Consider the following 25,447-nt stretch of genomic DNA (forward strand, 5'->3'; position numbering starts at 1 on the left):
TCCCCAGCTGCACTGCTGCCGATGTCTGCTACCAATTTCCATCCAAGATGTACTCAGCAATCGCTGCTTCCAGGCTCCTCTGAACCCCAACTCCCAGCTGCATAGAGCAATCAACAACTGCCAGGCTTTTCTTGTGCCCCAGCTGCAGGGCACTAATAACAGCACTTCAGTTTCACAGAGTTGACCTTTTACTCCGACCCCCAGCTACGTGTTACGTGGGCTCACTTTCACGCCAACCCAGGTCATTGGTTTATGCAACACCACCACACAGACAAACTGCTCAAACCCTGGACAATCACACGTTCAATGCATCACCTCCTCGGAGTGGAAACATTCACTTCTTCAACACATCGGGGGTTTTAATTGAATGTGGAAAACCCAAAAACAAGTGCAGCATGCACGTCAGTGACTTACCAGCTCAGCCACCTCATTATCATCTCGTCACAATTGCACAAGTAGGCTTCAAATGAAGTTACTGTGAAAAGCCCCTAGTCGCCACATTCCAGTGCCTATTCGGGGAGGCTGTTACGGGAATTGAACCGTGCCGCTGGCCTGCCTTCGTCTGCTTTCAAAGCCAGCGATTTATCCCTGTGCTAAACAGCCCCTAAAAAAAGCATAGGGAGGGACGTAAAAGAGGAGGAGGAGTGGCACTGTTAATTAGGGAGTGCATCACAGCTGCAGAAAAGGAGGTAGTTGAGGAGGGTTTGTCTACTGAATCAGTAAGGGTGGAAGTCAGAAACAAAAAAGGAGCAGCCACTTTTTTGGGAGTTTTCTATAGACCCGCCAATAGCAGCAGCGAGATGGAGGAACAGATTGGGCTGCAGATCTTGGAAAGGTGCAAAAGTAACAGAGTTGTTGTCATGGGTGACTTCAACGTCCCTAATATTGACTAGAACGTCCTGACTCCAATGGTTTGGATGGAGCAGATTTTGTCAGGTGTGCACAGGAAGGATTCCTGACTCAATATGTAGATGGGCCAACTAGGGGGGGGGGGGGGGGGGGGGGTGGAGGCCATATTTTATTTGGTGCTTGGCAACGAACCAGGCCAGGTGTCAGATGTCTCGGTGGGAGAGCATTTTGGTGACAGTGACCACCTTGACGTTTACCATCGTCATGGAGAGGGACAGGAACAGACAGTATGGGAAGGTATTTAATTGGGGGAGGGGAAATTATACTGCTATTAGACAGGAGCTCAGGAGCATAAAGTGGGAACAGTTGTTCTTGGGGAAATGCACAACAGTAATGTGTTTAAGGAGCACTTGCTGCGAGTGCTGGATAGTTTTGGCCCACTGAGACGAGGAAGGAATGGTGAGGTGACAAGAGAAGTGGAGCTTCTTGTCAGTACGAAGACAGAAGCTTGTGTAAGGTTGAGGAAGCAAGGATCTGGCACGGCTCTAGAGGGTAACAAGATAGCCAGGAAGGAACTCAAAAATGGACTTCGGAGAACTAGAAGGGGGCATGAAAAAGCCCTGGTGGGAAGGATGAGGGAAAACCCCAAGGCATTCTACCTTATGTGAGAAATAAGAGGATGACCAGAGTGAGAGTAGGACCAATCATGGATAGTGGAGGGAACTTGAGCCTGGAGTCTGAGGAGATGGGGGAGGCCCTAAATGAATATTTTGCTTCAGTATTCACGAGAGAGAGGGACCTTGTTGCTCATGAGAACAGCATGAACCCGGTTAATAGACTTGAACAGGTTGATATTAAGAAGGAGGATGTGCTGGAAATTTTGAAAAGCATCAGGTTAGATAAGTCCCCTGGGCCTGAATGCTGTCACACGAGAAGTAGCTCCAGGTGAATAGGCTGAATTCATTTATTTTGTTACCGTTTGCATCATAGTTCATTAGTTACCTTTCCACTTGTTCATCTTGTTAATAAAACTATCTTCCGAGTCAAAGAATTAGCTGTTCTGTATTACAGCCACAACACAGGACATAACAAATGCCATAAAGTGTTACAGGCTAGTAGTTCAAAAGTGAGACAACCTCCCAGTGCTGGTTGGCTACCAACCAACATCAGCTGAAATACTGCCAGTGAAATACAGCATTAAGTCACAAAATAAATCAAATTAAGCTGAGGGGCTGGATTCTCCATCGGCGGGATCCTCCGTTTTGCCGGCAGTGTACACATGCCCGTGGACTTCCCGATGGCGGGAGGGGGGGGGGGGGGGGGGGTAGGCCAGAATGGAAACCTCATTGGCCAGCTGCCGGGATGGAGAATCCCGCTGCTGGTGGGGGCGCACCGACCAGTGCGGCTGGACAGAGAACCCCACCCAAGTTATTTATGTGAAATGAAAACTTCAAACTATCCAATTAGCCCATTTCTTTTGTAAAAGTTTCATGAGCAATCAGTAGCTAGAACTCTGTGAGCATGAATGGATCTTGCTCCAGTGATGCTGGCTGGGCAGTGTAATGACAAATCTCTCATTCTTGTTACTTACGTTTAACGTTATGTAGCCACCGAAGCTGGCCACTTCCCGACATAAAATGGAGAATTGAAACGCATGCAGGAAAAATTGGACAATGTCAGAAAGGCAAGCAGGTTGCAGAACCTCTCTGTGTATTCTGTCTGTGAAGAAACCAGACAGCATAGAAACTAGCAAGTTTGCATACTAATTGAGTGATTCCCGGTGATTCCCGGGCACAATGGACACAACAATTAGCTGCAATAGAAACATTCTATAGCAGGTCAGACTTCTCGGCGCCAATGGAGTCTGAAACAAAAGGACACAAACAAGTTAGAAAGAACCGCCCCACGATCGAGGAACAGCCTCAGTATTGGGGGATTCTTATCAATCGATTAGGATGCGACCCAATCAATTGCCAGTGAGTTAGGGGTCCGCCCAAAAGGGCACGAAGCCCCTGGGACCTATAAAAGTAAGGTCCCAAGACGAATTCGATCTCTTCGCAGGCCCTCCCAGCAGAACACCTTTGCAGCAGCTCTCTAAGAACTTGAACGTGAGAAGGAGAGGCCTGGCCAATTGCTACACCGACAAGTAAGTGTCATACAACGCCCGCTACGAGAATAGACACGCCTGACCCCTTTAGTCCACACCAACTGGAAGCCTGCGGATCCAGGAAAGCGCAAAGAGGCCATTGTTCCTTGATCCGGCAGTTCCCTTATTCCAGATAAATATTGGCCTAGTAGTGATAGGAATAGTTTAGTCTTAGTGTTATATGCATGAGTAGTAAATAACTGTAATAATAAACGTGTCTTGTTTGAACATACTAACTGGTGTATTGAGTCATTGATCTGAACTTGAACTTGAACCTCGTGGCGGTATCATAAAGATACCTGGCGACTCTAGAGCTAAGGAATAAAACAGAGCCAATTGAGTGTAAAGCACACTCACCCAGAACGAGCAACAATTAGTAGTGAACAGTTGTAATGCAACAATGTCATTAAACTTTAATTGGTGAAGTATTCAAATTACTTTACTGTTTTAGCCAAATATATTACAAAATGTTATTATATTAATATGTGTGACAAAGCTGATAAAAAGGGCCTGGAGCATTGAAAAGTTACAGAAGAAAGCAAATTGACTTGGCGGCTTTCTGTCCTGGGAGAGGGGGAGGTACTATGAAAGCTGTTCTTTCTTGTAGTACTTCATACTTCCCAACAATATCATTTTGCAATTGTCTGAAATGCTTCTAGTGAGTAGATGATCCATTGTACAATTAACTTCAGCAACTTCTGGCTTAAAGCAGTAAATGACCATTATGAAAAAGAGAAAACTTGGCATTTGCACTGTGACCCCAAGCTGCCCCAAAGTGCTTTGCAGTCAAATAAGTACTTGTGCGAATGGCCCTGATTGCAATGAAGAAAACATTGCACAAGGCCAGCTCATTGCGACAGAAATGTGATCTATGGTTTTAATGATGTCCATTGAGGGATAAATATTGACAAAGAACAAAGAAAATTACAGCACAGGAACAGGCCCTTCGGCCCTCCCAGCCTGCACCGATCCAGATCCTTTATCTAAACCTAACTCCTATTTTCCAAGGTCTACTTCCCTCTGTTCCCGCCCGTTCATATACCTGTCTAGATGCCTCTTAAATGATGCTATCATGCCCGCCTCTACCACCTCCGCTGGTAAAGCGTTCCAGGCACCCATCACCCTCTGCATAAAAAACTTTCCACGCACATCCCCCTTAAACTTTCCCCCTCTCACCTTTACATCGTGACCCCTTGTAACTGACACCCTCACTCTTGGGAAAAGCTTGTTGCTATCCACCCTGTCCATACCTCTCATAATTTTGTAGATCTCAATCAGGTCCCCCCTCAACCTCCGTCTTTCCAACGAAAACAATCCTAATCTACTCAACCTGTCTTCATAGCTAGCACCCTCCATACCAGGCAACATCCTGGTGAACCTCCTCTGCACCCTATCCAAAGCATCCACATCGTTCTGGTAACGTGGCGACCAGAACTGCACGCAGTATTCCAAATGTGACCGAACCAAAGTCCTATACAACTGTAACATGACCTGCCAACTCTTGTACTCAATACCCCATCCGATGAAGGCAAACATGCTGTATGCCTTCTTGACCACTCTATCGACCTGCGTTACCACCTTCAGGGTACAATGGACCTGAACTCCCAGATCTCTCTGTACATCAATTTTCCCCAAGACCCTTCCATTGACCATATTGTCCGCTCTTGAATTTGACCTTCCAAAATGCATCCCCTCGCATTTGCCTGGATTGAACTCCATCTGCCATTTCTCTACCCAACTCTCCAATCTATCTATATTTTGTTGTATTTTCTGACAGTCCTCCTCGCTATCTGCAACTCCACCAATCTTAGTATCATCTGCAAACTTGCTAATCAGACCACCTATACCTTCCTCCAGGTCATTTATATAGATCACAAACAGCAGTGGTCCGAGCACGGATCCCTGTGGAACACCACTAGTCACCCTTCTCCATTTTGAGACACTCCCTTCCACCACTACTCACTGTCTCCTGTTGCCCAGCCCGTTCTTTATCCATCTAGCTAGTAAACCCTGAACCCCATACAACTTCACTTTTTCCATCAACCTGCCATGGGAAACCTTATCAAACGCCTTACTAAAGTCCATGTATATGACATCTACAGCCCTTCCCTCATCAATTAACTTTGTCACTTCCTCAAAGAATTCTATTAGGTTTGTAAGACATGACCTTCCCTGCACAAAACCATGCTGCCTATCACTGATAAGTCTATTTTCTTCCAGATGTGAATAGATCCTATCCCTCAGTATCTTCTCCAACAGTTTGCCTACCACTGATGTGAAGCTCACAGGTCTATAATTCCCTGGATTATCCCTGCTACCCTTCTTAAACAAAGGGACAACATTAGCAATTCTCCAGTCCTCCGGGACCTCACCCGTGCTCAAGGAGGCTGCAAAGATATCTGTTAAGGCCCCAGCTATTTCAACACTCACTTCCATTAGTAACCTGGGATAGATGCCATCCGGTCCTGGGATCTCAGGCCTGTCAGGTCTCTTCAAAATAGTTCCATGCAAAGTTTTATGTCCGTCTGAGAGAGCAAATGGTGCCTTGGTGTAATGTCTAATCCAAAAGGCAGCACCTCTGACAGTGTAGCAGATCCTCCGCACCCCCCATACTGCACCGGAGTGTCATCGTAAATTGTTGTCCTCAATTTTTCTGGGGTGGGATGCACCCATTGAGTCACAGTTGACACTTTCATGATTGGGATCAATAATGCATTTTGATAGCTACAACTGGAAACTGTGGTTATTATTATATACTTTGTCACCTCCATGGCCTGGGAGGTAATAATTCATCTTTTCCTGTGAACGCTTGTTAAAATTTGCTTTACTGTGCTCTTGAGGCTTATGTTTATCTTGAGCACATGATTTTTCAGCATTTTTATGCAGCCTATAGCCATCATTTTGTGAAAGCATTAGGCCAGAAAATAGCCTATGTTCTGATGCCGTCAGATATCATTAATTTAAGACCATTGTCCACTGATGTGAATTATTGGGTAATAGTCAAAACTATTTTCTCACACATGATAGCTCTTCAACATTTGAATCCAAAGGTAAATTGTAATACAGTAATGTGATGTTATCCTGAGGGCTGAGCAAGCTAACCTGTTTGTTTTTCACGTCCGCTTGGATTGTGCTGAGCCCATTCATCACTAACTCCAATGCAAACCACTAAAATTGCAATGTCAGTAATATGGAAAATCTAAGCTCAGCTCTTTATATCGAATGTGTTTGGTTTTCTTGTTGAGTGTTTTGTCATAGTTCATTAAGCATCAGTCAGGACTCAGCACTATCTTGAAAGAGCCTCATATAAATACCTGGCACTGCGATTAATCCTGGCTCTTCCCCACAGTTAATGAAGATATCCGGACAGCCCAAAAGTAGCCAGTAATTTGTTTGAATTATATCCATTGTGCAAATTATGAACCGCAGGTTTGGAAATACAGGACTGAATTTTACCAGCCCTTTGAGGCTGGCAGGAGAGAAGCCTGGCAAAATGGCACAGGAATGCAAAAGCCAAACACTGTTAATGCTGGAAGTCAGGAATAAAAATACAAAATCCAGGAAATGCTCAGCAGGTCAGGTGGAATCTGTGGAGAGAAAGAGTTAATGTTTCAGGTTGATGACATTTCATCAGAACAGTGCTGAGCTCGACACCTTCCTGCTGCCACGCGCTTTGTCAGCGGCGGGAAAGTTGGCCGTCCACAGGGAGGTCAATTGAGCCAATTAAGGACCAATTCCCTCTTCCACGAGTATTTAATTAAATTGGGAGAACTCACTGGCGTGGGAGGACTCCATGGAACCTGGCGGGACCATCCTCCCCCCCACCCGCCCAACCCTAACTACCCCTCTTCAAGGATGCCCAGCAGCTGCAGCCTCAACAATGGCCACCATTAGCGGTAGCACTGCTGAGCTGCCCATTCTCTAATTGGGCCAGCCAGGAAGGACTGCTGTTCTTCATAGGACAGGAGCCATGATGGCAGTGATTAATTGACTATTGTCGGCAAAATTATCCCTGGCTTCCGCCGCAGGCAAAACTGGAGTCGCATTCCTGCTTTTGGCCCTGGTGATAAGATTTCTGCTGTCCTCGAAAACAATTTGGTCACACGTTACTTGAAATACTTTATTTTAACACATTATCACAATGAAGTTCCAATTAAATTTCTGGCTTGTCTTTTCAGTGCATTTTCTATGGAATATTGCGGAACTGAAGCTTGCCATAAATATCCTCCCTGCAATCTGGAGAACAACGTTTGGTAATTCCAATGATAAGCTTGGTGTATTTAGCACTTCTTCTGCTTACCATTCATATTCATTCCTTTTCCCCCTCAAATTGTGACAGTGGTGCTTTGCTGAAGAGTTGTTATCAACATCTGGAACACACTAGTTTGTGGTGGATATGGATTTGCTGCAGTCCCTTAACAAACTCCTGAATGTACATGACATCGCAAACTATATAGAGGTATGTGTGGCGATATGCCTCTGTTCAATATTGTATATAGTTGGTGTGTGACCTCCAACCAGCAGGTGGCGGTATAGATCCACCATAGTCTCAAGACACTGGTCATGTGACAAGGTACTCAGATAAAAGCCAGGGCAGATCTGTTGTTCCTCAGATGGTTATAAGATGTACATGAGGACAGTTGAGCAGAGGGGTAGTACAAAGAAACTTCATGATAACTTGCTCTGTATCAGATTGTTATCTTACCACATGTGATTTAATAAAAATCTGGTTTGGACAAGTCACAAGTTGTTTGGTAGATCCTTGCTAAACGACGAACACTGAACACAACAATATGCTGCTGGTTAGCTTGATGATGGTTAAAGGCCACTAATCTTTATTAGTGTCACAAGTGGGCTTACATTAACGCTGCAATGAAGTTACTGTGAAAATCCCCTAGTTGCCGCACTACAGCGCCTTTTCGAGTACACCGAGGGAGAATTCAGAATGCCCAAATTACCTAACAAGCACGTCTTTCGGGACTTGTGGGAGGAAACCGGAGCACCTGGAGGAAACCCACGCAGACACGGGGTGGAATGTGCAGACTCCGCATACGTAGTGACCCAAGCCGGGAATTGAACCCGGGTCCCTGACAACGTGAAGCAATGATGCTAACCACCGTGCTACCGTGCCGCCCATACTGTGGTCTCCTGGAACAATGTATGTTTGCCTCAAGCAAATATTTTTTAGGTTGACCAAACTTAGAAGGCATATGATGAATTAAAGAATACTTTATAATTTTTCAAAGCATTTTATTCATTTATATGAAGATCAGACAACTGTCTTGGCACCAGGTCTATATACATTCGAAAATCAATAATAACTTTCAATTATGAACTAGAAGAAATATTACAAATATGATTTTACTTGACCAATATCATAAGGATACACTCAAAATGTCATTATTATATACAAATGTAAATTGTACAAAGAAAACTCCAAAAAACTAATATTTTCATTCAACTATGAATAAGTTAGTTATAGTTACAAAAAGTGGGAAGTATGGAGAAATACCCATGTATTGCTTTAGATCTCAACAATTGTTTCTGAAAGCTGATCTTAACGATTGTTGTTGAAAGCTGATGGAGAAACTATCAAATTCAGGAAGCTGCCTGAATCTTCTGCATTATTCCAGTCAGCACTTCGGTTATCATGAGGGGTTGGAGTTGAGGATCACAACCCTACACTTTGTGGGAAATAGTCCCCCTACAGTGATTTCCTCCAAATTGGCCTATTAGTGGCAAGAAGGCTGGCTCACCATCTAATTAAGGATGGTCGATTGTCTCTTGAAGCTGGCCCTCTAACCCAGAAAGAGTAGCATGGAGTTCAGGTAAGAGAGCAAGAAAGAAGCCATCTCTTGAGGTGCCCTCTCTGCAACATTTAAATGTTTTATATTTAACAATAGTTCCAGCAGCCTGGTCATGATGGTGTAGGGGGAACCCTATAGCTGAAGCTGTGGCAAGGTGGACGAGGGCGGTCTCTAGGAAGTGACACAGGATAGCCCCTATACCCGGTACCTCGGGGACACACACACACACACACACACACACAATATGCCTTAACAGACCAGCAACTTCCTTTAATTGGCTACATGTTGCTTGCAGTTGGGTAGATCTATTGACCACTACCTTGTCAAGGCAATTAGGGGTGGGCAATAAATTCTGGCCTGTGTCCCTTAAATGAATCAAACAAAACCTTCATTCTGCCTTTACATGCGGATGAAAACTCAGCCACAGCATGCACTTGCAGCTTGCTTCTAGTTCCCCTTATGTAACCAATACCATAATTAACCTTTGTACAAGGTTTAAAAAATAATGACCAGTGGAAGGAATTAGTCTGTTCAGGAAAATCCCAGTTTGGAAGTGCTGTCATTATGCATACTGTACTGAAAGCAATCTGAAAATAAAACCATAATTAACCCACTGCATTTCAATGTGATGATATGTATGATGCCAGTATATCTTTCATTCATTAACCTCAAATTTCTGTTAAAAGTGACACCTGAACTTTGTGTTAAATAACAAAAATATGCCTTTTCAGACAAACATTTGGAAAGATTAATATAGATGTTCACTTCTGTGCATTTATAATTGTAAGCTGATTTAGTATCAGAATGTCATGCATGCAGTACTGTGTTGGACTGAAATCTAGCGGCATTAACAAAACGCTGAGTGTGGGTGCAGTAAAGTACCAAGTTGAAATCAAAGAGACAATACAGTAGTGGTGTTGAAGGTATACTGAGGAAACACTCTGCCGAGAGCTTGTGATTAAATTATTCTCTCAAATTGAATCAGTTGTTGTCTACATATAATTGCACTCAATGCTGTGAATGCACAACCCCAACTTTCTTCATACATTAATTTGGAGCAAAGAATCATATAATCTTACAGCTCATTGAAAGAGACACAAAATTCGTCACATTCCTCGCTCTTCTTGCTCATTTTATATCAGATGTGGAATAATTGTTCTGGCTGTGAAATGATTTTGACCTTTTGAAAGGCTGATTGTCATTGAGATCCTGTCTCTTGCCTGACAGTCCATGTAAGACGAGAACAAATTTGTAAATATAATTCACAAAATAATGTTTGATCATTTTAAAGTACACTATTATATTTACATTGGTTATGAACAGATGATATAATTTGACACAAATAGCGAACCTTATTGATGACTCAAAAGGATTTTAAGGCTCCGATAAGGATTTCTTTGCCTACACTTGCCAAAATTTGCATTCTTCAAAAGGTGAAGTGCAGCCACGATGAGGACTCAATTTTCCAAAGTATATTTTGTTGACATTCGGCTGAGGGATGTCAGTAATAGGGAATGGAACACTTTCCACTGTTGAGAGCTGGCCTCAGCATTAAGTGCCAATGGGCCAGGAATGTCATGGTCAGATGCAGCAGCAGAGCCTATTATTTGCCCCATCGAGGTGCCTTTCTTCCACTACTGCACCAAACTGACAATTCAATCTCTCCCATTCGTGACCTTTGTGCTCTTTTTGGATATGATTGTCAATTTGTGCCCAATTAGGTGACTTAATGCTCTGAATGAACAATCCATTAAATTTTGAGGGAGAAAACATACAGGGAGAATGACAAAACAGGGACATCTACTGCAATGTTAGTTGAATTTTATTGGAATAAAAATCAGTATGCGTGTCAAAAGAATTAGCACCACTACAATAACAGCAATGAACAGAGAGATGTTATGATACATAAATATAATGTAAGTCAATGCCCATGTGTTGTGCAATACAACTTGCAGGTACCGCTGTGTGACGTTTAGCTCTCAGCTGAGAACTGAAGCCCCAAGAGAAAATAACAAACTATGTTTATGAGGTAGTCAGACTACAGGGGAATACCAGCGACAAAAATGTAGGAATGGACAGTACAATTTATGATCCTGTAACATGACTTTAAAATTCCATTTAATTGATATATATATATAGATATATATATATATATAAATTATACAATAACTTACAACACCTTTATTTCCTGCAATTACTATTTTCAATTATGTGGTGTTTATTTCTTTTGTGGCACAGTTCCAATCCATTTCTCCGAGATGAAGGCACAGTGATATTTTCTTCACACCATTTCACAGTGAAGCTTTGTGAATGAGTGATCCACTGCTGTACCCTATCACAGGTCCTAATATGCAACTCTGAAACTTCCAAGTTTGTTATCCTCGCCCAACGGGAAGCTGCAACATACAAGAGTGTAACAGGCATCTTCAGTATTATACAAACACAGGAGGTTATATAAATGATCATTGATATGTTAACACAGAGTCAACCATCAGGAAAGTGCTTGGTTAGCTGAGTGATGTGACAAAGGGGCCGGATGTTCCCGTCAATGCTTCTGGCACCAGAACAGATGGAGTCAGTTAGAGCTCTTGATTTCAAGTTTGCTAATTGGGCATAATTGATTGTAAAATGTCTCTCAGATTGGAGTTGGAGGGAAACAGGGATCAATCGTCCTATGTGGTTGCACACATTCTAAAGACGGGATCAAGACAACTACTCGGTCACTAGAATCGACAAAGAATGATTTATGCTGAGGGTGGAATTTTTTGACTCCTCCTGTCGGCAGAATCTTCCAGTCTTGCTGAAGTCAACCCCTTGTGGCAGGTGACCTGGTAATGGAGGCGAGCGAGCCACACAAAAGCTCATAGACTTCGACGGGTCTGTAAGATCCCCACCAATGGCCCCCTGCGGTAAAGCCCACACCGGAGGGACGAGGGGAAAGAGTGAAAAATCTCGGTCTGAAGTTTTCTTTTATAATTGAAAGTTTGTTGAAATGTTTGTTATATTCCTGATTGACTTGGTGTGGGTAAGCTGATTAGCAGAGGTCAGCATCCAACTAGTGAGCCAATGGAAGTAGGAGTGTGAAGTCTCTTAATCCACGTCTCCTTGTATTGTCAATTAATCGCTACGTTTGGAGTGGGGATTGGCTTGTGGTTTACTGAGTAAATGTGCTCATTTTCAGGATAAATCTCCTGATACTCAATTGTTAAAAATGATTTCTTGCGAGGTGAGTGTCACTGCCTCGGTCGGCATATTTTGCCCATCACTAATTGCCCTTGTGAAGATGGTGGTGAGTCACCTTGTCACCAAACACTGTGAGTGGGATTCCCTGGGCCGGCCGGCAGCGCACCCCCGTCAGTGGGTTTCCGGTGGTGTGGGGTGGTTTCAATGGGAAATCCCATTGATAAGTGGTGGGAGTAGAGAACCCTGCCCCTAGTGAACAGTGTGGCCAAATTCTCCGTCCTCGCGAGCAGCGGGAGCGTGAAGGACGAGCAACGGAGAATCCCGCCCAGCAAGTACATAGCTTATTAAACCTGTTGCAAAGAACAAAAATAGTTAGCACACGTGAGGTATTTCAGGGTACAGATTTACTGAGCAATAGTTTGGGTGCTAACAAATGTTGTAGGCTTGCTGGCTACATTCACTTGGAATGTCGATACAAACAGAAATTTGGTTCCGTGTCGCTCACTGTCTGAATACAGCAACATCACACAAGTTGTGATTTAAGTTGGTTTGACACTACTTTAGCTGCTGTACTCAGAATGATGCATCACAGAAAAATGCCATTCAGTCCATCATGCCAGTGCTGGCTCGTTGGTAGGACCAGTAAAACAACTGGCTCACTTCCCATAACCTTTTCAAAATTCCTTTCTTAGAAGTTATTATTGAATCTGCCTCCGCTACTCAATCTGTAGTGCATTCCAGATTGTAACAACTCATTGTTTCAATGTTTTCCCCTCATGTCACCTCTGGCTCTTTTACCAATTGCTTTAAAATATAGATTACGTTTCAACATTACTGCTGTCTTGAAAGATACACTCCTAAAGATTCACATGAAAATTGGTCAAACTTCAATCATTAACACAGAAAAAAGAAGTAATTTCCCAAGGAAATGAATAAATCAAAATACCAGCCCACTTATAACGCTTCACTGCGGATAATAAATATATGCAACGCAGCTGTGATTTTCTTAATTGTACATTCAACAATGATTAACTGCAATCTTCAGTAAAAGGATGAAAATTGATTTCTTAATCATGGTGACAAAATGTGGCATATAACAAAAATGATGGTCACGTTCTTACTGCACATTTGCTTCATACAAATTTTAAGCAGCACATAAGTGGTAAGTTGTATTTAAACTCCCAACAAGGTAGTAACTTTGCCTATTGATATTGAAGGAATTCCTTTGGCAGGATTTCTATTATGGCAACCATTAATAGTAATTTCCTCTAGAAAGGATATTTTACCGACAGAATTTAATTTTGATTTTCAATGGATTAACATAAAAATTCTAAATATTTTCCATCTCTCTACTCAAGTCAGCGAACCATGCTGGGATATGGTTCCGGGGTACTCAAAGCCCTCCCATATTGTATCCAACTGGTTATTCTTCATTGGTGAGCTCAACCAGTGAGTGGAGTGCTGCTTGGAGCATGGGCAAAAGAGATACCAAGTAACTTAAAAAGTGCGATGGAATTAAGAGACCATCAAAAATTGCTGTAAATCACAGTGGTTTGCTGTTTATGAAACCCCAACCATTTTAACAGATCAATGCCTTGGGGATTCCATTCAGAACACAGTTAAGCCTAAAACAATCCTTCATGATTTGACTTGCAGCTTTACCTTTCTGGCACAGGCTAATCCCATGTATCCTCTTCTGCAGGCGCACACATTCGGTCTGATACACTTACTTCCAAACAAACATTGCTGCTCGCAGATGGCTGGAAATATAATCAGAGACAAAAATAAAACCAATCTTCCACATGTGAGATGGTTACTTAGATAATTAGATCAGATGACATGGAATAACATTTTATACTAACATACAACACACCTTCTCTAATTGGTACAAGCACTCACAAATCAGAACCCTGGCTAATCTCTCCCATGCCTGGGGTACTTTCGATGCCTGTCGTGTTTCTATCATGGCTTGGTTGAGATCAACTGACAAACTGTTTTTTTAAGAATAACATTTGGTATATTTGACTGTTAATTTTGTGGTGCGATTAGGGCATCTGGCTTCGTAATCACAGGCACAGGATTAGTTGGACATGCATGTTGCTGCTCCATTGTAAGCCTGTTTATACCAGCTACAGATCTGAAAACTAAAAGTGGAGAAGGAATGTCGCTTTTGCTTCCCTCACAGAACTTGCTCTCCCATTTAGAATCAAAACTCAGAACACTTTTCCTCCTTTTTACTTTTGCCAGGACTTACTAAAGAAATTCAGGAATAAAACATAAAACTTTTTGATAAAAAGTTGCACATGCACCAACAGTTTTAGTAAGGTGAGGTTTGGGTGTCATTCTGTTCAGTGATGTTGTTCTCCACTTGTTTTAAAAATGGTTCAAGACTTGGGATGGAGCTGATTAATCAGAATGCGAGAGAAGTGAATCATGTCCTGTGCCAGCATTTAATTGGGCACCTCTTTCAATTCCCAACCCTTATTATGGTACAAGTGGCAATATATTGCACATAAGTTCACATAATTGCATGTCTTAATGAGTTCCTTAAAAAAAAAGAACGCTTCGCCAATAATAGGAGTACACTGAAGGAGCAGCTCCATAGGTTTCATATTGAAAGCTAAGTTAAATAACCAGAATATGTTGGAAGAAATATATTGGAAGTCCCAAAGGAATATTTTTAGAAAATACTGCAGCTTCAGATCTGGACCAACCATTGACTTCCAAAAATAATCATAGCGTCAGACCAGTCCATTTGATCCAACAGATCTGCTGGTGTTCGTATGCTGTGCATGCCTTTTTCCACCTCTCTTCATTTAACGCACCAACATATCTTTCAATTCCTTTCACTGAATTGTGTTTTATCTAGCTTCCCCCGAAATGTAACTAAGCTATTCGCCTCAACATAATAAAGAATCATGGAATAATTACAGTACAGGAGGCCATTCAGCCCATGATGCCTGTGCCAGATCTTTGTAAGAGCAAGTCAGCTAGTCGCACTCCGATCCCTTTTCTCCGTAGCCCTTCATTTTTTTTTGTCTTTTGGGGTTCTTTTCTAATTCCGTTTTTAAAAATATATTATTAGATTTTTACTTTTTTTTAAACAATAAAGAGTTTTAAAAAAATTAATGCAACACAAGTGCAGTACAGAACAAAAATTATTGCAAACATAGGAACAACCAGGACAGGATAAATTTAGAACTACTTAAGGAACTAGCCTCCAGTTTGATACCGGATCATTCTCGAAAATAGATTCAGATTAAGGGGAAAGGAGGATAAGGCCATATAAGTACCCAAGGGTAACAGTTAGGCCACACACCTTTATGTATTGCGAGATCAAGTTTTATCAGATGGCTCACGGAAAATCCAACAGGAGCAAGTCAGATAAAATGGAGCTTATAAATTTAAGATGGGTGTCCCATATGTTACAGAATGCATCAGATTTAGAGCGGATCACAAATGTCAATAATTCCATCGGAATATATTCCATAGCTATTTTATGCCAGGTTTGAATTGAATTGGACATTCTCGTGAGCTGCAAAAGTTAAGAGTATAGTGCAGTCTTTTTAGGTTTTTTTAATAAATGTTTTTTATTGGGTTTTTGAACAAAGTATATTTACCGTTATGTACACAGAATAAGATATATGTATACTATATATATATATATATATATATATATATAGAAAAGAAGGGCACACACAAACATACCAAAAAATAAATAAATAAATAAAATAATTGGTATGGTATTATGCACCAGCTCAAAAGCAGCAACTTTGTACAATTGCCAATATTATTTATAACACATAAGTAGGCATCTGTTTGTGGGGGGGTGGGGGAAACTGGGAAGGTAGATATACATTTGTGTGCCTAAGAAACATAGGGCAATATGCAAATGGGTCTGGTGTTTGTGTTGTCACTTGCTTCTCCTCATGATTTTGAACAGCTTTCGTCATATCTCCTCTCAACTGTCCCTCCTTTAAGGAAAGCAGCCCCAGCTTCCCCAATCTATCTATGCAACCACGCAATCATCTATAAAGGTTCACCATAACTTACTGCTTTTTTACCCTACATCTGTATTTATGAGGCCCAGGAATCCGTGTGCCTTATCAACCACTTTCTCAACGTTCCGTGATTTATACACTCACCCAGGTCCATTTACTCTTGTACCCACTTGATAATTGAATCCTTTATTTTATATTACCATTCTTAGTTCTTCCTACCGCGCACCTCTCCACCTGACTTTTCACTGCACATTTCTTTACATCTTCCATGTGTTCCCATTCCACAAACCTTTCTATATCCTCCTGATGTCTGTCACTACCCGCCACAAAGTTTACAAAACTTCCAAGTTTTGCACCATCTACATATTGCGAAATCCTGACCTACTTATCCAAGTCAAGGATATCAATATAGATCAAGAATAGTGACCTTTGGGGAACTCCACTAAAAACCACCCTCCAGTCTGCAAAATTAATCCCTGTTCACCACTACTCTCTTTTTCCTGTCACTTAGCCATTTTCATATTGAGGTTGTCCTTATTCCTTTAATTCCATCGGCTTAAACCTTGTTGGCGAGTCTATTATGTACCACAATATTGAACACTGTTTGAAAGTCCATGCACAATGATAATGAGTTCCAGATTCTAACCACGTGTACTGAGGTACAGTGAAAAGTACTGTTCTGTGTACAGTACAGGCAGATCGCTCCATACATGAATACATAGAACACATTATAAATACGCAATGTAAATACATAAACATCGGATGAAGCTATTTTTTAATCTATTGGTGCGTGTACTCAAACTTTTGTATCTTCTGCCCAATGGAAGTGGTTGGAAGAGAGAATAACCCGGGTGGGAGGGGTCTTTGATTATGCTGCCCTCTTTCCCAAGGCAGCGGGAGGTGTAGACAGAGTCCATGGATGGGAGGTGGGCTCGTGTGGTGGACTAGGCTGTTGTCATGACTCTCTGTAGTTTCTTATGGTCTTGGGCCGAGCAGCAGCCATACCAAGCTGTGATGCAGCCAGATAGGATGCTTTCTACGGTGCATTTATAAAAGTTGGTAAGAGTCATGTGGACATACTGAATTTCCTGAGGAAGTATAGGCGCTATTGTGCTTTCTTGGTTGTATCATGGATGTCGGTGGACCATGACAGGTTGTTGGTGATGTTTACACGTAGGAATTTGAAGTTGTCAACCATCTCCAGCTTGGCACCTTATATACAGACAAGGGAATCTATGACACTTCACTTCCTGAAGTCGATGACCAGTTTCTTAGTTTTGCTGACATTGAGGGAGAGATTGTTGTCATTGCACCATGCCACTAGGTTCTCTATCTCTCTCATGTACTCTGACTTCTCGTTGTTTGAGATTTGACCCACTAAGTTGTGACATCAACAAACTGTAGATGGAGTTAGTGCTGAATTTTGCCACAGTATATGTGTGCGTAAGGAGTATAGCAGGCGACTAAGTACCCAGCCTTGCGGGGCCCTGGTATTGAGGATTATTTTTAAAAAAAAAATAATTTTACAGGATGTGGGTGTTGTTGGTTAGGCCAGCATTTATTTCTCATCCCTAGTTGCCCTTCAGAAGATGGTGGTGAGCTGCCTTCTTGAACCACTGCAATCCTCGAGATGTAATTATACTCACGATGTTGTTAGGGAGGGAGTTCCAAGATGTTGGCTCAGTGACAGTGAAGGGACGGCGATATATTCCAACTCAGGGTGGTGAGTGACTTGAAGGGGAATCTCCAGGTGGTGGGGTTCCCGAGTACCTGCTGCTCTTTTCCTTCTAGATGGTAGTGGAACGTGCTGTCTGAGGAACCTTGGTGAGTTCCTGCAGTGCATCTTGTAGATGGTATACATGGCTGTCACTGTTGGTCGGTGGTGGACGGTTTGAATGTTTGTGGAAGGAGGAGCAATCAAGCAGGCTGCTTTGTCTTGGATGGTGTTGAGCTTCTTGAATGTTGTTGGAGCTGCACTGATCCAAACAAGCGGAGAGTATTCCATTACACTCCTGACTTGTGCCTTGTAGATGGTGGGTAGGCTTAGGGATGGGGGGGGGGGGGGGGGGGGGGGGTCAGGAAATTAGTTACTCGCCGTAGGATTCCAAGCCTTTGACCTGCTTTGGTCGCAGTAATAATATGACCAGTCCAGTTCAGTTTTGGATCAATGGTATTCCCCCAAGATGTTGGTTGTGGATGCTTCAGCGATGGTAATTCCATTGAATGACAAGGTGTGGAGGTTAGATCCTCTCTTTATGAGATGGTCATTGCCTGGCACTTGTGTGGCGCAAATGTAACTTGCCGCTTATCAGTCCAAGCCTGGATATTGCCAGGTCTTGCTGCATTTTGACATGGACTGCTTCTGTGGAGGAGGTTTCGTTGTTTATCCTTACTGATTGTGGTCTGTGGGTCAGAAAGTCGAGGATCCAGTTGCAGAGGGAGGAGCCGAGGCCTAGATTTTGGAATTTGGATGTGAGCTTGGCTGGGATTATGGTGTTGAGGGCGGAGCTTTAGTCAATGAATAGGAGTCTGACATAAGTGTTCTTGTTGTCGAGGTGCTCCAGGGATGAGTGTAAGGCCAGGAAGATGAGCAGCCAGGAGGTAAGCAGCCATTTTCGCTCACAGGCAATGAGCCCGGGGCACTGGGCTCGTGTTTGTGGGGGGAATGGTGGATGTGGGCAGCCATGCGGAGCTAGGGGTATCGAGGCTGGGGGGGCACTGCGGGGCGGCAGGGGGGTGGCATTGGGGTGGATGTGCATGGCTCTGCCATGCCAACTCCTGTACAATGTGTTCCCATAGTGGGGGCAACCCTAACCCCTGCCTGTATGCCCCACCGACCACCCACAACTCCCGCTGACCGCGAAGGCCTTTGTCTGTGCGGCTGAATGCTATTGCTAATGGGGAATAGGCAATCATGGTTAAGAGAGCACTTCACACATCTCAAGTGGATCCCCGTGGGTGGGTGGGTCATGTAGCATGTGGGGCTCATTGCCTAGCATCCCAATCACACCTTGATGCATGGACACTGTACCTGAACACAGTGGGAGGCAGCACCAAACATGTAGCAGCCAACCACTGAACACCCAGGGGATGGGCCCCAGCCACGGGCACATGTCAGGTGTGTGTGGGCAGTGGATGTCGGGTGGGGGCCGGGGTGGGGGGAGAGAATTGAGTATTGGACTGGTGGTCAGCCTGCATCGCAGAACAAAGAGCCAAAGGCGTCATACTGGTTGTGTTAAGGGTATTTCAGTATTCCTCGTACACCAGTGCCCCACTATCTGGATGGTGCCTCCTCACTATCCCCCCTCCCCCCCCAAATGCACACTGCACTCCTTACCTCCCCCCCCCCCCCAACCCTCGCCTCCCCACCCCATCCCAGTGCCCTCAGTGATCCTCAATGTGCTTGACCATTTCTGTGGGAGTTGGTGATGAGGTGTCATTAATTTAATATGATCATCGAGGAGAGGGATAGCGAGATATTTCCATGGACCACTTTGCCACAAGAAATAGTTGAGGCAGAGGTCATTGCTGATTAAAGGAAAAATTGGATAAATATTTGAAATGCAGAACGATGCATTGCTATTGAGTCTAGAGTAGGACGGTGTGATTAGTTTAGGAGCTTGGGCAAAGAGCCCATTCAATCAAAGTGGGCTGAATGACCTCCGTCTGTGCTGTAACCTTCTATAAGTTAGACAGAAACTGATCGACAAAAATGACAGAGACAAATATGTTTCAGGAGCCTCGAATTGATACTAACTGCAGGGATGTGCTTGTTCAGGCAGCCAATTTTACAGAGGCTAGGGTTAATTTTTTCACATCACGAAGAGATTAAAAACCTATAAATTGAGGTCAGGCACATAAAAAAGAGGCGACAGTAGAATTACATTGACTGTTGTCTAGCTTCAGTTACTTACCAATTTGACACAGCATTCCTCCCCAGCCAGGCTGACAGTGACAGGTACTTGGCCCCACACACTCTCCATCATTCTGGCATTTCTGCAGACAAATTGCTGCGTACACAAGCAAACGTTTGAAAATTTATTCATTAAAAATAGAAAGTCTGTGTATGAATCCCGCAAATGTGGCAAAAATCAAAATCTTGAAATTAGAGAGTTGATATTGAGAATCTCAGCCTGTTTCATCGGATTTGAGAAAACTAATGGTTGACTTGGCAAAGGTCTTCAAGGTTATGAGAATTTAGGTAGTGGCACGCTGTATTCACTTGTTGGTGAGACTACAACGAGAGCTCAAAAATGTTCAAATAATCACAAAAAATAATTAAGGGGATGATTAAAGGAAGTTTGTTTACACAGCATGTGATTAAGATATGGAATTCACTGCTGTAAAACAGTTTTAAAGCAATTTTTTAGCAAAGGAATTTGAAAAAGAAGACTTCTAATGTAGAGTGAGCAAATTAATTGGATTTTACCAGATGACTCATGTACAGGAATACATTTTTGTAAGTTGGATGGACCTTTCTGTAGTTATCAAATTAAATGAATTTTATCAGTTTCTACTAATACAATTGCAGTTTTGAAAATCAGAATGAGCTTGATCAAATTCTAGAACAGAAAATGCTGGACAATCTCAGCACGTTTGACAGCATCAGTGGAACAAGAAGGGAGATCACGTTTCGAGTCTGGGTGCCTCTTTATCAAAGCTTTGCCAGAGCTCTAGCTTTGACAAAGAGTCATCCAGCCACAAAACATTAAGCTCCCTTCTCCCTCCACAGATGCACAAATGCTGACAAACCAGCTGAAACTGTCCAGCATTATCTGTTTTTGTCTCAGATTCCAGCATCCGCAGTAATTTGCTTTGATCAGATTCAGCTTACGTTCCTACCCAATCCAGGGTACACTTACGTTGATTGCATCGCTTCCCTTTCCACCCTGATGGACAGTCACAAATATCTGGGCTGGCACATTTCCCTCCATTCATGCACATTGGTTCACAGACGCCTGCGCAAAGGAGAATGTGGACAAACATTTCAAATTACAAAAGACCATCTACATCCCAGTGCAGACCGAGGAGCTTTTAGTCCTTTCAGATCTCTCACATTTCCCTGTGATTGTTATCCTGACCTGTTTATCCGGTATTTGTAATAAAAAAAATAAAAACAGCAAACCCAAGAGGATCAATGGAATGTCAAAAAAAAACTTTATTCAGTGTTTCCATGCATCTAATTTGGAGTGCCACACCAGGCTGAATTTAATCTTCATTCCAAAATAGGCAGGAAGAACAAAGAACAAAGAAAATTACAGCACAGGAACAGGCCCTTCGGCCTTCCCAGCCTGCGCCGATCCAGATCCTTTATCTAAACCTGTCTCCTATTTTCCAAGGTCTACTTCCCTCTGTTCCCGCCCATTCATATACCTGTCTAGATGTCTCTTAAATGATGCTATCGTGCCCGCCTCTACCACCTCTGCTGGTAAAGCGTTCCAGGCACCCACCACCCTCTGCATAAAAAACTTTCCACGCGCATCTCCCTTAAACTTTCCCCCTCTCACCTTGAAATCGTGACCCCTTGTAACTGACACCCCCACTCTTGGGAAAAGCTTGTTGCTATCCACCCTGTCCATACCTCTCATAATTTTGTAGACCTTAATTAGGTCCCCCTCAACCTCCGTCTTTCCAACGAAAACAATCCTAATCTACTCAACCTTTCTTCATAGCTAGCACCCTCCATACCAGGCAACATCCTGGTGAACCTCCTCTGCACCCTCTTCATTTTTAAATGACGCTGTGAATATCATAACATTCCTTGCATTATTCCTAGGCCTTGGTTGTAATCATGCCCATGTGATGAGTGTCTCAGGTTGTTAGGTTCTGGCCTAGTTATGAAAGATTTAAGTTCCTAATGAAAATATTCATTCATTTTAAGATAATTTCTACATTTTTCTTCTGATTCAATTCTTGTCTTTATGAGCCGGAGTGATAATTAACCTGCTGCTGTTTTTTTCACTCTCTGTTCATTAATGACAATCCATCCAGCTGATTTCTACCTGAAGATCGAGCTATATATATTTGGTACATTATGAATGGCTATTCTTTTTTTTCGATAAACAATTTTATTGAGGCATTTTGGCATAGTAAACAACAACAATACAAAACAGTATGCAAAGAACGATCAACATCATGTAAAAAACAGTTCCCCTCCTACAAGGACCCGCCCAACTAACCCCCTAATCTACGTTGCCCTAACCCCCTCTCCCGCTCCATATCCCCCCTCGCCCCTCCCTCCTTGCTGACAATTAATTTTCCGCGAAGAAGTCGATAAATGGTTGCCATCTCCGGGCGAACCCTGACAGTGACCCTCTCAGAGCGAACTTAATTTTCTCCAGACTGAGAAAGCTCGCCATATCCGAAACGAGACCTCCGACTTCGGGGGCTTTGAGTCCCTCCATGTCAGCGGAATTCGTCGCCATGCTACCAGGGAAGCAAAGGCCAAAACGTCAGCCTCTCTCTCCTCCTGGACTCCCGGGTCCTCCGAAACCCCAAAAAGTGCAATCTCTGGACTAATTACCACCCTTGTTTTCAGTACCTGGGACATAACGTCCGCAAATCCCTGCCAGTACCTCCTGAATTTTGAACATGCCCAGAACTTGTGGACATGGCTCGCTGGTCCTCCTGCACATCTGGCGCACCTGTCCTCCAGTCCAAAAAATTTACTCATCCGGGCCACTGTCATGTGGGCCCGGTGGATGACCTTGAATTGGATCAGGCTGAGCCTAGCGCATGTTGTGGTCGCGTTTACGCTGCTCAACGCCTCCGCCCATAAACCCTCTTCTATCACACCTCAGAGCTCGTCTTTCCACTTAAGCTTCAGCTCCTCAGTCTACGTCTCCTCTGCCCCCATAAGTTCTTTGTATATATCTGAGACCCTCCCCTCCCCTACCCATCCACTGGACACGACCCTGTCCTGGATCCCCCTAAGTGGCAGGTGTGGGAAGGATGGAATCTGTCTGCGTAGAAAGTTCCGCACCTGCAAGTACCTGAAATCATTCCCTCTCACCAGCCCAAATTTCTCCTCTAGCTCGGGAAGCTCCCTTCCAAGAACAGATCCCCCACCCTCTCAATCCCAGCCCTCCGCCATGTTCGGAAACCACCATGCATATTCCCCGGGGCAAACCGGTGATTATCGCAAATTGGGGACCAAACTGATGCTCCCACGTACCCCACATGCCTTCTCCATTGGCCCCAAATCCGCAAAGTCGCCACCAATATAGGGCTGGTGGTGGAGTACCGTGCTGGCAGGAGTGGCAGGGGTGCCATAGCCAGGGCCGCCAGAGTAGTGCCCCTGCACAAAGCGGCCTCCATCAGTCCCCAAACTGACCCCGCATCCACCATCCACTTCCTTATCATGGCTATGTTGGCCACCCAGTAGTAATTACTAAAGTTTGGCAGCGCCAGCCCCCCCTTCCCTTCGGTTCCTCTCGACCATCAATCACCTCATCCGCGAGAACTTTCCCGCCCACAAAAAAAACCATAATCATTTTATTGACTCTCTTAAAAAAGGACCGAGGAATGAAAATGGGGAGACACTGGAATACGAACAGGAATCTTGGGAGGATCATCATTTTAACCGTCTGCACTCTCCCCGCTAGTGTCAGTGGGATCACATTCCACCTCCAGAACTCGACCCTCATTTGCTCCACCAACCGAGATAAGTTCAACTTGTGCAATCGGCCCCAGTCCCACGCCACCTGTATCCCTTAGTATCTAAAACTGTCCCCTACTAACATAAACGGCAGCCCCCTCAGCCGACCCTCCTGGCCCCTCACCTGGACTACAAACAACTCACTTTTAGCCATGTTCAGTTTATACCCCGAGAACCGGCCAAGTTCCCTCAGGATTCCCATGATTTCATCCATCCCAGCCACTGGATCCCTTGAAGCTCTCAGGGCAATTGCCAGTAGCTCTATTGCTAGCGCAAACAGCAGTGGGGAGAGAGAGCACCACTGCCTTGTCTCTCATGAATGGCTATTCTTAAAGGCAAGCTATGATGGCAGATCTGATGGTCCAAGGATGATAGGTTGGATGGTTCTTCACAAGCATTCCAATCATAGTATGGTACCCGACAGGCTAAACAAAGCTTGATTGGTCATATCCACCAAGATGCCACTAATCTATTCAAACAAAATTATGTACCTGTCATGGCAAAATGCGTTGACATGCTCTCCTGGATTAGCAGAGAGTCAGATTTAAGACAGAGATGAGGAGGAATTTCTTCCATCAGAAGTTGGTGAATCTATGGAATCCCTTACTGCAGAGGACTGTAGAAGCTGGGTTGCTAATTATGTTGAAGTCTGAGATAGATTTTTAATCAGTAAGAGAATCAAGGGTTTTGAGGATAAGGCAGGAATATGGAGTTGAGGATTATCTTTTCAGATCAGTGTCTCATTGATTGGCAGGTTAATGCAGAAGTTCAAATAGATTTCTGTCTGATAGGAATCAATAATATTTAAATGCTCTGATAGTCTTGGGGCTGAAAAAGACAGAGGAAGCATCTACCCATTACCAATTGTGTTGTGAATATCTAGTTCATAATTCATGTTTTAGAATGTAATTTAGCTTTGGGAATTATAGTTTTAACTGTAGAGAATGGGGAGGGCATCTAGTTAGGAATGGGGAGGGCATCTAGTTAGGAATGGGGAGGGCATCTGGTTAGGAATGGGGAGGGCATCTGGTTAGGATACTGATAAGCAATCCTGATGTAAATGTAATTCAAACAAACTGGGAGTTTATTACACTTGAAAGATCGGGGGCCATGTCAACTTAAAGTTAACTGATGGAAATGTACAGTAAGAAGTCTTACAACACCAGGTTAAAGTCCAACAGGTTTGTTTCAAACACAAGCTTTCGGAGCACTGCTCCTGCCTCAGGTGAATGCAGAGGTCCAACGCCGGCATCTCCACATGATGGAAATGTGAGATCATAAAATGGCAGTTTAATCCATAGCAGTGGGCTATTGGTAACAAAGGACTTTTTCTGATGTTTTAAGCCGCTGTGCCGTTGTTGCAGGGAGGCCCGTGCCTTGGCGGGCAGGGTTGTGGGGTCAATAGAGAAAGTTGAGGGTCACTTAGCCTATCGTTAATGTAATGAACTCCATGAAATCTTGCACTTTGGTGAATAGCTGGTACATTAACGTGAAATCAGAGTGAATTCCAGCAAGTGGTGATATACCTTTTGAGTTGGTCCCAGGAAAGGTTTAATGAGCCTTAAAGATTTTGTAGGCTAAGGGAAATAGAAAGTAGAATGGAGTTTATAGCATCAGCCTTTATAAGTTATAGCATTAATAGTGCTTACTTGGCTTTTAATTCTTTTTGATGTACAATCAAGTTTATTTTTGTTAGAGATAGGTAACTGGGTCAATAGCAGCAGCAACCCGGGGGGGGGGGGGGGGGGGGGGGTGCATTATTGTAGTGTTTATTCTGTAACTTTATAGTGTGTTAATTTGCGTT

The 25,447-nt window shown here is 43.5% G+C and overlaps 1 protein-coding gene across 1 annotated transcript in view; it reads right to left on the reverse strand.

Moving 5' to 3' along the window:
* Positions 1-8,228: 8,228 nt before the first annotated feature.
* The window catches only part of LOC119962093 (von Willebrand factor D and EGF domain-containing protein-like), a 423,161-nt gene continuing 405,942 nt past the window's right edge, over positions 8,229-25,447 (reverse strand). Inside the window, exons 28-31 of the mRNA XM_038789945.1 lie at positions 20,849-20,944; positions 19,901-19,996; positions 13,648-13,745; positions 8,229-11,198 (exon numbers count right to left, since the gene is read on the reverse strand). Of these exons, the coding sequence (XP_038645873.1) occupies positions 11,178-11,198; positions 13,648-13,745; positions 19,901-19,996; positions 20,849-20,944 (311 nt within the window). The 3' untranslated portion in view covers positions 8,229-11,177. The remainder of the gene's footprint in view (positions 11,199-13,647; positions 13,746-19,900; positions 19,997-20,848; positions 20,945-25,447) is intronic.

Source organism: Scyliorhinus canicula, chromosome 2 (genome assembly GCF_902713615.1).
Source record: "Scyliorhinus canicula chromosome 2, sScyCan1.1, whole genome shotgun sequence".
Classification (NCBI taxonomy): domain Eukaryota; kingdom Metazoa; phylum Chordata; class Chondrichthyes; order Carcharhiniformes; family Scyliorhinidae; genus Scyliorhinus; species Scyliorhinus canicula.